This window comes from Pezoporus wallicus, unplaced genomic scaffold (genome assembly GCF_028554395.1).
Source record: "Pezoporus wallicus isolate ANWC-B61680 ecotype Strahan unplaced genomic scaffold, APGP_CSIRO_Pwel_v1 contig_6899, whole genome shotgun sequence".
Lineage (NCBI taxonomy): Eukaryota > Metazoa > Chordata > Aves > Psittaciformes > Psittacidae > Pezoporus > Pezoporus wallicus.
In genome coordinates this window covers 3704491-3718631 of record NW_026638613.1, presented here as the reverse complement: position 1 = coordinate 3718631, position 14141 = coordinate 3704491, and the positions used below count along the sequence as shown (strand labels likewise).

The following is a 14141-nucleotide window of genomic DNA, read 5'->3' as shown; positions in this document are numbered from 1 at the left end:
CAAAACAAAAAGCATATATCACTTCTAGGGTATTTTATTATTTTGTCAAAGACATTAATGGAATCTGGTATTCTGGTCTAGCATTAGGTCAAAGTCAAAAATCTCAGTTTTAAGGAAAATCCCTCATTCTATACTCATTTGAACTGCCAGTACCTTTAAGCACCAGAGTAATTTTCATTTTTCCATTTAATGACTGTTCTGCAGTTCCAAAAAGACGAGTTATGCATCTTTGTTCACATACAAAAAACCAGTCTAACAGATGTAAACTATTTATTGAATATTTGCCACCAATATTGTTAAATACATAATCCTGTAGTTTTCTGCTTTCAAGTTAAAATGTCAGAAACAGAACACCAAGTATTTACAATTCTTATAAGGAATGTTACATAATGACACATTAAGGCGTAAATTCTTTTGGCTTATAATTCTGAAAAGAACGATAATAGCAAAAAGTGATGCAAAATCTTCATTGTGAGATTATGATTAAGCTACAATGTTTTACAAAAATATGGTGTAAGATGGCAATAATCCCATTCAAAATCCTGCATTAGGCCCCTCAAGAGGGGCTGATAATTTATACAGTCAAAACTTTAAAATTTACATATAAAGGTACCCTATCCACCATTTAAAAGTACAACTCTAAACATATACAGTTTTCAGGCCACAGTTTTGAAGGTCTGGAGTATCAAGTTGGTTTGATGAATTAGTCGGTTGGCACTTACAAACACGTTTATTGCCCTGTTAAAAGAGAAAGACATTGCTTCAGACATTTTTATAAACATCTCATTCAATAGAATAGAATCACAGGATAGTTTGGGTAGGAAAGGACCTTAAGACCATCTAGTTCCAACCCCCCTGCCATGGGCAGGGGCACCTCACACTAAACCATAACACCCAAGGCTCTGTCCAACCTGGTCTTGAACACTGCAAGGGATGGAGCATTCACAACTTCCTTGGGCAACCCATTCCAGTGCCTCACCACCCTAACAGGAAAGAACTTCTTCCTCATATCCAATCTAAACTTCCACCACTGAAGTTTTACCCCATTACCCATTATCACTACAGTCCCTAATGAAAAGTCCTTCCCTAGCATCCCTGTAGGTCCCCTTCAGATACTGGAAGGCTGCTATGAGGTCTCCACGCAGCCTTCTGCTCTCCAGGCTGAACAGCTCCAACTTTCTCAGCCTGTCTTCATACGGGAGGTGCTCCAGTCCCCTGATAATCCTCATGGCCCTCCTCTGGACTTGTTCCAACAGTTCCATGTCCTTTTAATGTTGAGGACACCAGAACTGCACACAATACTCCAAGTGAGGTCTCACGAGAGCAGAGTAGAGGGGCAGGATCACCTCCTTCAACCTGCTGGTCACGCTCCTTTTAATGCAGCCCAGGATACGGTTGGCTTTCTGGGCTGCCAGCGCACACTGCAGCTGCCTCATGTTCATTTTCTCATCGACCAACACCCCCAAGTCAAATGCATCATTAAGTTTGGGCAAATACATACACTGGCATCTAGGCTCTGCAAACAGGAAGCATATTGATGTTTTACCACATCATGATCTACCTAAAGCTTACTGCTGGCAGACTTACGTACATTGTTAATCTTAGAAAGACTGTGTTTATTGGGTAGAACTTAAAGACTTTTCCTCTCAACCATCACTGACATCTCGATCATTTAATTCTGGGGTTTTAGCTAAGAGTGGAGCAGACGATGGTTAAACACCTGTTCTTTTAAAGCTGAACACCTCATCCCCTAGTAATTTCAGAATTTGCAACTCTTTCCTCAAGAAAGCAAGCATGCATATGGAAGCAACATACTCTTTTAGATATTTTTTGTTAAGAAAGAGGTGTGGGGTCACTTTTTCAGCTCGGTAATGACATCTGTGAGCATGACTTTTATTTAGTGCTGATATCTTCTGGTGGGAGCAGAGCAACTTCCAATGCGCAGTTCAGATTTAAATTACTTCTGATTCCACAAGGATATGAAACACAAGCCGTACCTGGGATTTCTTGCAATATTGATAATACCTAACACTTTAAGCTTATGCCTACAATGCACAGCACAGCATTCAGTTCACATAGGGCTAAATAAAACTGGTCTCTCTCAGTATGGTTGGGGTACAAGCATAACACATCCATCCCTTTCTCAATTTTTTTCAGTCAAATCGTTTTCTAATCAACTGAGATTCTTTAGATCTTGTTCATGTGTAAACCTACTTATACATATGTTCAGTAATCATAAAGTTACCAGAAAGAAATTTAGACCTTGGTATCATAATCAAGTTCAGCCCTGATTTCATTAACAATAAGGAAAGAAAAAAGAAAATAATGCTTTGACAGGAGCAAGGTAGTATTCACAGCTGGTCTCAAGACTTCTCTCTCCTTTAGTAATGCAGCATTCCCTGGGTGGTCTTAGCCAAGCTCAACAAGACTGAACATGAAAGTCAGTCCAACCCAAACCATTCTATGCATCTACGATCTTGAAAACAGCAGCACATAGAACACTCTGGTACCGCAAAAATCTGGGGGGGAGGGGGGGTTTAATGCTCATCCTAAACAGACACTACAGTGAAACACACACGAACAGCGGCTTCAAAACCTAGGGGAAAGACCTGAAAAAAGCCTCAGTTTGAAGGCTACAATGTTCAAATGAAAAGATTAATTGGCTAATTCCAAATACTGTGAAGCACTATAATGAGCTATAAAGGACAATACAAATGTAAATCAAGGAAAACACTCCACAGATATTTAGTTGTTACAAATGGTATTTAAAAAAAAAGTTTTTCAATAATTCAATACATAATTTTTTGTCCTTATATATGCACAGAAAAAACACACAAGGCAATGAAATTTAACTTCATATACTCAAGTTCAAAGCTAATACTGAACATGGGTGTTGTATGGTGGTGCATTTAACAAACTCCCCTTTCTTTAAAGGCATTACAAAAGGAATAAAAGTTTTTTTAAAGCAGACATGATGGTCTGTGGACACAGGTGAGAAAAAAAATTAGGCAAGTTCTTAAGAAGGCAGCTTACACCACACAGATTGTCCTATTTTCCAGTTAGTCAACAAGGCTTTCAATGATATAAAACGTTAGTACAAAAACATACTTACTTTCCATCTTTAAAATATGTTTTCAGAGTATCACTGAAACTTTTGGAGTATTTTACAAACTCTTTCTTTTGGTGCTCAAGTGCCTAAGAAAACAGAAGCACGAGGAGCAGTCTTAGTTCACATATTGTGGAGTACAGTGAGAATCTTGAGGTTAAACTGGCAAGAAAATTGGCTTACATTATGCTAGGTATAGAAACATGCAGAGAAATTATCCTTTTACTATTAAACTACCAGGACCTATCATACAATACTTTAACAGGATTGTTATGCCATTGACCATTTAAGCTCCCCTATTCATCCTGTAATCAAAAGGATATGCTTCCTCCTATACTATTAAAAAGTATTGTGTAAAAGCAGTTACTGAACATACCCGCCGGTTCTGGTATTGGTATTTCTTGAAGACATTATTTACTGTATCAAGAAGTTCCTTTATTGCACTCGCGATGTCTCTATTTGGCAATAAAAAGATAGTTATATTCTTAAACTATCCTACTTAAATGTCAGAATTTAATCTCCTAGTAGCCAAATACTTTTTAGAACAGTCTACAAAACAAGAGTCAGACAGGATGTAGCATGACCAAATGCAAATATGTAGACCAGTGAAACACGAACTCAAACTATGAATCAGCAAATGAAACTCAGTCTAGTAATGTGGATCTCCCATCGAAAATCCTCAACTCTCTCTTTATCCTCGCTTTATAAGCGAGGATCATGCTCTTTTCCAATGGGAACAGTGTTGCTAGCATCTCCTACAGCATTTGAATATTCAAACCCAAATGAAAAATTTTACCCCACTATCTGCAGAAAAATACATAACATGGTACTTACTTGATTGTCTGAAGAAACCTCACTCTGTCATTGATCTCATCAGGAATCTTACTAAGAATCTGTTTAAGTGCTCGTGCCTTTTCATTAAGATCTTGGAATTCTGGTTCTGGTCTTTCAATCATATACTCTAAAAAAACATATTAAAAAGACTATTATTCTTCCTCAAGTATTTAGTGACACTAGAAACACTACTTCACAAAATGCAGCAAGTATTGCCAAGTTACATTTGAAGGTGAACAGCTCAGAAAGAGCCATGACCAGTAAACTGCAGTGAATACCCACTGCATCAGCAGAAACACAGTGCAACAATAATCTTTATTATTGAAGTTGGAAAGAGTCCATCTTATTTTAATTGAGACACTGAAGACACTAATCAAATGCAGCATTAAAGTAACTTACTAAAGCCTACTGTATACTCACCTTCTCTGACAGTGTAACTACTGCTTTTAATATGAAGCAAAGTGAATACTGAACTCCATGTAAGTTTTTTCCTGTTTGTTAATATTGAAAAAGGTGAATTATGCACCCACATACATATAGTTCCAAGTATTTGTTTTCCTTCTTTCTCTTACTAGTCAAGTTTTTTTTTTTAGGAGATTAAGCTTCTTCAAAGGAATTATTCAGAAAATACAAATATTCTACTACCATGCTGAAATAAAGTCCATGAAGGAACAAATAACCTCTTCTGAAAATAGGCATGGAGAAATGTATGTTCCTTATTAATAGTGTAATTAGAAATACACTTAATTCAACATAAGATATATTACCTTCTACATCATCAGCTGCCATACGCAGAAGAGACTCTGTGAAGTTCACATCCACACTTTTTTTCTCCAAGATTTTCATAATGATGTCTTGTGTAAGACCTGGATTTTCTTTTTCAGCCTATATGGCAAAGAAAACTTTTATTCTTAAATATGCAATACGCGAATATTGCAAGCACAAAGGAAGATTTTCATATAACTTGCTTCCTATACTGCAAGAGTTTGCTAAAAACTTTTCTAATGGCTTTAGACCAGCAAATTGTATTGAAAACCATTCTTTCACTACATCTATTTTCTTTGATTATATCAGTGATTTTGTATAAACAACTTTTCCAATAAGCCTTTCCACTCATTTTGAGTAATGAAGTTTTTCATGGAATTCTGTATTCTATTTTATTTTCATAAACACTAAACTTTGAGACAAAGATATTGTATCCACTGGGAATTAATTCAAACACAGGTGCTACTCCCCCATCTCCCACATTATGTTTTATAAATGTACCACTTACGAATCATATCATATGCTCAAACATCATCTTGGAATTGCTTCATTTCTTTTTTGTTTTTTTTTTAATCAACCAAACAAAAACATCCCCAGCCTTCTGACTGACAACACAGCTGAGTAAAGCTTAGACTAGCTGTGCTGCTATCAAAAAGCATTGCTGTGTTGAATGAGGGTGTGAGATTTTTTCAGCTACTGCTACCATATCTACCAATATCTTAGTTTTTAAAGTATTTGCATTCAGTATAGCTCCCTACCACCTGCTGTAAAAGCATTTAACTTTTATGAGCTCTCCTTGAGACTAAAGACTGTCTAGGTAGACTTAAACCTAAGTGTAGAAACAGGAAAATGTTAGCTGCACAGGTCACATGCTAAGGTTATGTCACATCTACAATTATTCTTGTTTAAAGATTTTCAAAAGATCATTACTTCAATAAAGCAATATAAAGGAATATCTGTGGTTTTATTCTCTAGGAATATAACAGAAAAGCTAGAAGAATCTTTTTTCCATTTACTGCTGGGTGTAAATACATTGATACATGGAATTTATCTTTATCCACCAAAAAAAAAACCAACCCAAACCCATTACCACTCACTTTGTAAACCATTTTCAAGGTCAGCTACCTGCCTGTTTCTCAAAGCACCTATCCATTCTACATAATCTTACATTTGGACTAAGTTTATTATCTTTAATTCCACATTTAAGTTTTTGTACAACATGGAGAAGACAGGTTTTTATTTGTTTAAAATTGCTCAGTGTTTGTATCATTCAGATTTCTACTTGTAACATTTGTGGACATCTCAAACTTACAGTCCATGCAACTGTCCACTTTATTGTTATGACTACTGCATCAAGGATGCAGCCTTCAAACACAAAGACACAAGGAAACAAGACAGCTGAATATGTAGCTTCATCGTATGTGGTTTACTTTTTAAACAATCATTCTTCAATGTAAGTTACTTCTCACCTTAATAAAAGCTGCTCTCAGTGTCTGAGCTGCAGATAGATTTACTCTTTCTAGCTGCAATAAAAGTTCAGAGTTATTATCAATTCTAATGTTATCAGAACAAAATAAATCAAGTACTCATGCCTTGCCTTACACATCATAATGAAAACGGGAGCTGACATGCATTCAAATTACTGGTCTCATTTGAGGGAGAGATAGTATAAAATTAATCCCAAATAATAGAATTCCCCCCCTAAATAAACCAAAAACCAAACATGCCACTGGGAGAATTTTGCATTTATCCAGTCTACAGCAGAAGTCTGCCAGAAGCTTTTGAGAACATCTTGACAACTTCTGATACTCACAAAAATCCAAATATCCTATTAAGTTAGCAGTAAAATTAAAATGTATTAAGCTGTTTACAGGTACATGTTCAACTGCATGTTACTTCCTCCCACAGAACCAGACCTAGCATTTCTGTGACAATCCTCTGTAAAAGGTAAGAAAAAAGATCAGGGCCAAACAATGCACAAAAAGAAGATGGTGTTAGATAAAGCTTTCCCAATCAAGACGAGCAACCCAGTATTGTGATCACATTTCCCAGTGTGAAGGGGATTCTTACATTCTAAAGCAAAGTGCAGCTTACCTCATTAAAGACAGGGTACATAACAGCATAGAGAGGCATGGAAACCATAGAAGTGGTCTCTGCTTCATTCTTCATCTCTTCCATTGTCATCCTCATTCAAAGACCCACTTCTGAAGGAAAACACTATAGAAGCAAAAAACTCCTCATTCACCGAAATGTTTCTTCTTTCTCCTCGTTGTGCCAGAATACTTGAAGAACTTGAAAAATAAATTGTCCTTAGGTTGTGCACGAAAAATAAAACAAACAAACAAACACAAGTTATGAATGCTCATAACAGAGCATTCACATAACAGAAACAGCCAAGAGTTAAAATATGGTCTAAAGTTAAATTTAACATGACTATAGTTACAAGCAGTAGCTTTTTATAAAAAAGTCTCCTGACATAAGACTATTTAATGCAAAATCTCATTTTTGTTTCTCTTACTGTTCCAACCTTTCAACACAACATACATGAGCAGATTCCTATAGCCACAGAACACAATTACCAAGGTTTTAAAAAGGGGCTTTAGAGATAACATATGCCCACATGGGTGGATTTGCAAAAATTAGCACTCTCCAATTTCCATCAGATACCTGCAGATATTTTATGGCTGTCAAGAACATGGAAGATTACAAAAGAATATTCATAATTCCTCAAAAAGTTGAGTCTCTCTCAAGAACATGTTTCAGACTTATATAAATTCACGCAAGGTCTACTCACATTGTGGGGGGGAGGAGGAACTTATCTGAACAAGTTTTCACTCACAACTGAAAGTACAAGCTGTCCCATTTATTATACATGCACATTCTCTGCTCTTAAGACTCTGGCATGTAAGGGGCAGGGTGGAAGAAGAGCTGTTTGTTTTACTGTTTAATTCTGCATTTCTGGAAGTTCAGTAAAAATATATACTTACTCAAAGACACACTAACAAACACCACTGATGACTGCATTCACAGATTTAATTTATTGCTTATTTTAATCTAGAGAACTGCAATCTCAGAATAAGTTTTTTAAATAGTTGAGATCATTGAACATTGTTCTAGTCTACCCAAAAGATTTTTTGTCATAGGAGGAAGGGCAAGCAAGGACAAAATAATCATTAGATACTATTACTCTGTTTTTATGGTTTATCAGTATCCACAAAGAAAAGGAAATACTAAGTGAAATGATGGATTTTTATGATGATGAGAACCTATTACACTGTGGACTCCCATGAAGAGCTCATTTTTTCCTGAAGAGCCATAAACTATTGTTACCAATCCATGACAAAGTTAACTCCCCCCCATATAAAAAGTATTATATACCATCACCTCTTTAGCAGACACTGACACTCTTCAAAAACACAAAACCTTGGATTTATATTAACACAAAGGATGCAAGTGTTGCGACTGAATAGGCAGATTTAAATACACATGCACACAAGGAGCACATAAGAGCATCAAATACTTTTGATGCCAGCATAAAAATACATTCAATATATCACACTGGTTGTTCATTATTCCAGAAATCTTCCCATTTTCCAGAAGATACCCTAGGTAGTGTCATGGTGTCATGCAAGTATGTGACTATTAACATTGCCACCCTATTTGTCTTTGCAGCCAGATATACGTTGGATCCACTGCAATCCTTGCTAGTGTTAAATAGGAGGAATAATAGCCTTAAAAAAAAAAATCAAGCTAAAAATAAATAATTAAAAAAGCAAATCCCAAACCCATTTATTTGCATTACAGAAAGAGTTTGACATAACTGCACTAAACTACATGCACATACCTTTGAAGAAGGTCTCAATACTAATTATGGATCCAATCTCCATGAAAACTGAAATTTCCATTCTATTATTTAGATACATTATATCAATTATCAGAAGTCCACTAGCCTTCAGAATGGCCTAACTAAAGCCAAAGTTTAACATGCATTATCATGCAGCAACTAGAAGATTTTGGTATTTCTTTTGGTATGTGATCAAAAGCAGTCAGCTGCATAGCTGCCAAACTTTATGACAACACTGTCTTCTAAAAGCTTAACTTCAGTTCACTATAACCTCAAAAGTGTCCTTCATTTGCAATGAGTTTACTATTGTTTCATCTGACAATTGGGTTGGTTTTTTTTTTAAACATTCTCAAAAAAAGATGGAAGAAGATTCCTTGAAAACATGCTCTATTAGAACAGCAAACATTATCACGCTTTTCAGAAAATCCTGGCAAAATGATAAGATGCAAAAAAGGTGCTATTGCACTGGTAAAGTTCTTAATTGGTCGGGGGTAAGGGGGAAGACAAGTGAGACAAGGAGATTCTCCAAATCAGAACACAGGAGGATACTGCTAAATGTTAATCTGCATGCAAGTTTATCTCTTTTTGTTACAATGATCCCATACATTCAAATCTGTGTACGTGCAATTAGAGCCATGCTTCATGCTACATCAGATGAAATCAACCATCAGAGAGCTTGTACAAGAGGTACAGGGAATTTAAAGTGCAACTAAATTAGAAAACTATGCTTAAGGTGCCAGTTAATATAACCCTGGCTTCTCAGTCTTAAACCACCAAATGCATCAAGGTGGATTCCAAGAGATGTACTAACATGAAGAATCTATTCTCACTGTCATTGTAAATCTGACATTCTACCCCTTAAGCTCCAGCACTAGAATATTATCCCAGCTATTCAGCAACCACCAAGAGAACTGGTATGCTTTAGATGAGGAATTAGTTCGGAAGGATTCTAGATCTATTCCCCCATATCCATCCAATGACCTTTTATTGCGTTCAACTGAACTTTATAAGGAAAAAACCCTACATTAAGATAAGCTTCCTGTAAACCAAAAAAGGTAAACGGCAAGAACCACCATGCTTACCAAAACGTGAAACTATTGCTATCAGTATTTAAGATGGTAATTTGCTTTCTCTAATCTGTGTCATTTACTGGCAGACTTTTGGTCTGCATCAAGTAGCAGAACTGCAGAACTACTTAGTAAGAATATAACCAGCATAGTATGGCTACAGAGTGCAGTAGTCTTCCCCAGAGCCACATGTGCTCATCGGTCAGTGTAAAAACAAGCAAGTTATCCATCAAAGAAAGGTGTTTGTTTAACATTATCTTTTGAAGCAGTGTTTAAAGAGAGCAGAATCTCATGATTACAACTTCTTAAGAGTTTTAAAATATCACACACATTAGGTATCAATTGGCAGGATTTCAATCTTTAGTTACGTCATCAGCTGATCTACCTTTGCACTGATGTTGTTTCTATTCCCTTCTCCAGGCACCACCTTAGATCTCGAAAGCTTTAAGAGCATACACATTAATATGCCTTTTTAGAAAAATACTTAAGAGGAACAAGGCCCAAGGCAATCATCTACCAGAATGTTTTTTAAATGGCTTCTAGCAAAAACTATAGCTCCATTCCTGCTAGAAAAGGCTATCCTTCCTGCAAGCAAGTTTTGTTCCTCTTTTTGCAGTGAGGATTCAAAAAGAAGTTTTACCTTTAACCTGATCTGAGACCCAAGTTACCAGAAGAAACTATTTTAAGTTGAGGAGGAAAGAGCAGGGGAAGGGAAACAGCAGCGTGAATTCTATCCTGAATTCAGAATCAAAGAGCTTGGCCCCTATTTTTAAGACCAATGTGCATGGGAGGAGGGAGTTTAGGTAATTTACTAATTGCAGCTGCAAATTTTACAGAAGAAAAATAGTTGCAAAGTATGCAGTTTTATCTCTGTCCACACCCTACACACAGCTTGGTAACTAAGTTTCCCTTATTAATGGTCACTTAAAAGACATTTAAAAATCACCACACTTTTTCCTTGTCAGACAGTAACTCACCTGCCAGCACTGTATTTCAGTTATAGTTTGCAATTATTTCCCATTGCACAACTTTATGGTACAAAGCTTAAAGTCTTTGTCCTTCATATACAGAACTATGCTCCTTTTTAAAACTGAAGTGACTTCATGCCAAGAAGCATGAACCTGCATTGATTTGAACTGGCATATAGATCAACTGTTGCAATAACAACCTCAGCATTTTAAAAATCAGTAACAAGAAACTTTTTTCTTAAAAGTATTCTACTACTCTGATCCCATACTCTACTAGCACACCCAGCAGTTTCACTGAAGAGTTAATAAAAAGAATGTCATCAGAAAAATATCATTGAAGTTTTAAATATATCTCGATAGAAATATGCATTTTTCAAACATCTCCACACACATAATAGCCACTTACAATTGAGTTCACTCTCACAAAGCATAACTGCTAATGCATTTTATTATTGTAAGAACAATTTGTATGACTAATTCAAAAATCACACAAGCTTGCAATAAACCCGGTATCTATTTTTAGAATCGTATTAACTTAAAATCCAAGCCTACTGTGAAGTCAGACTTAAAATTAGTTCATGTTTTTTTGCTATGTGGAACTTTTATTTTGAAGTGATTTAGTCTATCCTAATAACACCCAGCTTTTGGGTCTGCGTACCACATGAGAAACTATCACCTCCTGGACTGCACCCCAACTACACTGGGTAGCTACATTCCAATTATGACATCATTTAACTGAAACAGGTTCTGGTTCTTGCCATATGTAATTACAACAGTATATCCCTGTTTGGTTTTTTTCCTTTTTGGGACTGTGAAAGTAAAGCTATCACTCCATCAAACACTAACAGTTTTGATAAAGCCACAGTTTCAAACATAAAAATACATCCCAACAAGTAAACAAACACCAGAGAACAATTAGTCCGACAAGTGAATCAGCAGAAACTTAGCCCAAGGTTTCAGCCATCCACCTGCGCCCCAGTATGTGTAATCTATGGAAAATGAACCAACCCAACTCACCAGTTAAGTTAGCAACTTAATGGGACTTAAGTCTCCCCAGACAGTTTTGTTACCAGGAGGAAAACAGCTCAGAATACCTGCTGTCCCTGCCCGGTAGTTTCGCTTTCTGCTGCGGAGCGCGTGGCTGTGGAGCCGCCAAGTTTGCAGGAATGACCTACGATGCCTTTTTCTCCCCCCCACCCCCCCCCACCTGAGGGGGGGCCAACCGCGCCGCTGGCACTTGCCGCAGCCACCTGACATCGCTCCGTTCCGGCATGAGGACGAGCTAAAAATAATACACATCCGGGCCTACGCTGCCCGGGCCCAGGCGTCGCCCCAGGCCGCCCTCTCCAGACCCGCCGGGCAGCGCGGGATGGCCAGGCCGAGGAGGCTCAACCTGGCCAGCTCCCCCAAACCCCATAAAGAGGAGAACCCGAAAGCACCCATGGCGCCAGGGAAGGAAGGGCAGGGACAAGGACAAGCCCTCACCCCGCTGCGCCTCCGCCCTGGGGCCAGAAGAAACGGGTAGCACACCCGGCAGGGCCGGACCCGCTCCTTGTCAGGGCGAGGAAGGGCACCCCCTCCCCCGTCCTTTGCACACGGCGAAGGCCGAGGCCGCACTCACCTGCGGCGGGATCTACCGGCGCGCCCCCCCCCAAGCCAGCGCTGTCCTCCGCCCACCTCCCTAAGCCTGCCCCAGCTACTGGTAAGAGTTTTAATGCTCCTAACGCGGCGCACCCCTAAAGGGCGAGCCAGGCCACGCGCGCACACACCCGCAGACCCGCCACCCCCCAAACGCGCTCGCTACCCCGCGCGTCCGCACCGAGAGCAGAAGGACAGTGGCGAGGCACAGTACAGCACCTCACCTCCCCCCAGCCCACAGAGCCCTCCAAGCTCTCGAGTGAGCTCCACCGCCACACCGGAAGCACAAGCGAAGAGGAAGCGTCCGCGGCTGTTACCACACACCAGGCGTTGTCCGGAAACAACCGGCGGCCGCGCGGGCCCCTGGGCTGTGTAGTCCACTCCCAGCGACTACAAGCCCCACAATGCTACGCGGCATCGGGGCGAAGGCGGAGACAGGCGGGGAGAAGGCGGTGGAGGCTGTCAATCGGACCGTGAGGCAGGCAAGGGGGAAGCGGAGGGGGGGGGGGAGGCGGAGCTTGTGCGGGGTGTTGAGACTATCCGGGCGGTGGCAGCGGCGGTACACCCGCGGCGGATCGCGGAGCGGCGGCTGCTGTGGCCGGGCAGTGGGCAGCGGGCGGGGGTGTGGTGGCTGTCACTCGGCTGGTGAGTGAGCGCGTTCTTCTGCCGCTGGGGCTGTGTGTGCTGGGTGGCGGCGGTTCTGGTTTATTACTTGAGCGCGGCTTTCTGCTGCTCCTTTTCGGCGCGCGTGTCGGTCTGGAGGTGGCAGCTGCGCGGAGGAGCTCCTGTGCTGGAGCGTGAGGGGGCTGCTGGCCGTTAACGGTGGCCCGGGCCGGGTTCACGCCGCGCGGGGGCTGCCGCGGCGGTGTTCCGTTAGCGCCTGGGGGGGGGGCGGCTTCGCCCGCTGCGGCGGGGAGTGGGGGCTTTTGGGAACCGAGATGCCTTCCCGCCGGTGGGAGAACTTTGGAGCAGGCGAAACAGAGCTCGGAACACCTGCAGGTGCTCCGTCATCCATCGTCTCCTCTTCTGTCTGCCGGCAGCGACGGGGAGAAGGCGGTTGCCGCCTCCGCGGAGCCGCGGCGCCCCAAGCCCCGCTCGTCGGCGGCCGTGCCTGAGAGGGAGCACTCGGTTTTCGAGTTAGTCTGTGGTGAATGTTGTAGTGGGAGTTCTAAAAACCCGGCAGTGGTGGATGGGGGATGCCGGGCAGGTCTTCGTGGCTTTTCTGGTCCCTTTCTACCCGCGGCCGTGATTTTGCGCGGTTTCTCTCGCGTGTGGCACGCTTGTCTGCCAGTTTGCTCGGTGATCTGCAGGGTGCATGCGTGTCCGGAGCGTTTGCTCTTTCGGGTGTTCGAAAAAATAAAGTAAACTTATGTTTACTTAATTTTTGAGGTAATTGTGTTACCGGTGAGCTTTCAGATTTGAAGTTTTAAGTTATATTTTAAATTAGTTCAGTTGTTAAAGTGTTAACTCAGTTTTGGATTTGTATCTGTGTTAAAACTCGTTTCTTTTTTGAAATACTGAAAAGTGCTACCTAAACTTAAGACGCACAAATTCCAATGCGAACAGGTGAATGAACAGCAAAAATGTTAAACTTGTCAAACGCTGGCTGTAACTTCCCGCAGTGCTGCAGTGGCAAAGTGGGAAGAAGACTGACGTCTGTTGGGACAGATCTTGTGCACGTATCCGTGTACGTTACCTTCACTTAGGTGAGCAAGAACGTCGGCTAGGAAGAAAGAAGGAAAAGAGAAAGGCATCTGCGTTGTTACACTTTATTATGTGCACTGAATTTTCTTCTCTCCACACCACCTTGTTTTGTTTTAATCAGGTCCATGTGTGATCTCATATCAGATAACTCCACACCTTTTAGCATTAAAGGGCTACTTAAAACCTGCATGGTGTGTATGAATTGTGTATTATTA

At 40.5% G+C, this 14141-nt stretch overlaps 1 protein-coding gene across 3 annotated transcripts; it reads right to left on the bottom strand.

The window, feature by feature from the left end:
• Positions 1-253: 253 nt before the first annotated feature.
• On the bottom strand, positions 254-12634 carry PDCD10 (programmed cell death 10). 3 transcript variants are annotated; one of them, XM_057411524.1, is made up of 8 exons: positions 12547-12634; positions 6800-7014; positions 6175-6228; positions 4708-4825; positions 3941-4067; positions 3483-3561; positions 3113-3195; positions 254-738 (listed from the first exon to the last, which is right to left on the bottom strand). In XM_057411524.1, the coding sequence occupies exons 2-8, from the start codon at positions 6893-6895 to the stop codon at positions 657-659; spliced, it is 639 nt and encodes a 212-aa protein (XP_057267507.1). In that variant the 5' UTR covers positions 6896-7014; positions 12547-12634; the 3' UTR covers positions 254-656. The 3 variants fall into 3 exon arrangements, with proteins under 3 accessions (XP_057267507.1, XP_057267506.1, XP_057267508.1); XM_057411523.1 differs by having other exon boundaries at positions 12447-12580; XM_057411525.1 differs by lacking the exon at positions 12547-12634 and adding an exon at positions 12501-12522.
• Between the last annotated feature and the right edge of the window lie 1507 nt (positions 12635-14141).

Excerpts from the sequence above, each read along its gene's own strand:
- PDCD10 (XM_057411524.1), bottom strand. The coding sequence starts at position 6,895 with ATGAGGATGACAATGGAAGAGATGAAGAATGAAGCAGAGACCACTTCT. Across the intron at positions 6,229-6,799 it reads TGTACCCTGTCTTTAATGAG|CTAGAAAGAGTAAATCTATC; the intron begins GTAAGCTGCACT and ends CTTTTATTGCAG. Across the intron at positions 3,562-3,940 it reads AGGTTTCTTCAGACAATCAA|AGACATCGCGAGTGCAATAA; the intron begins GTAAGTACCATG and ends ATTGCCAAATAG.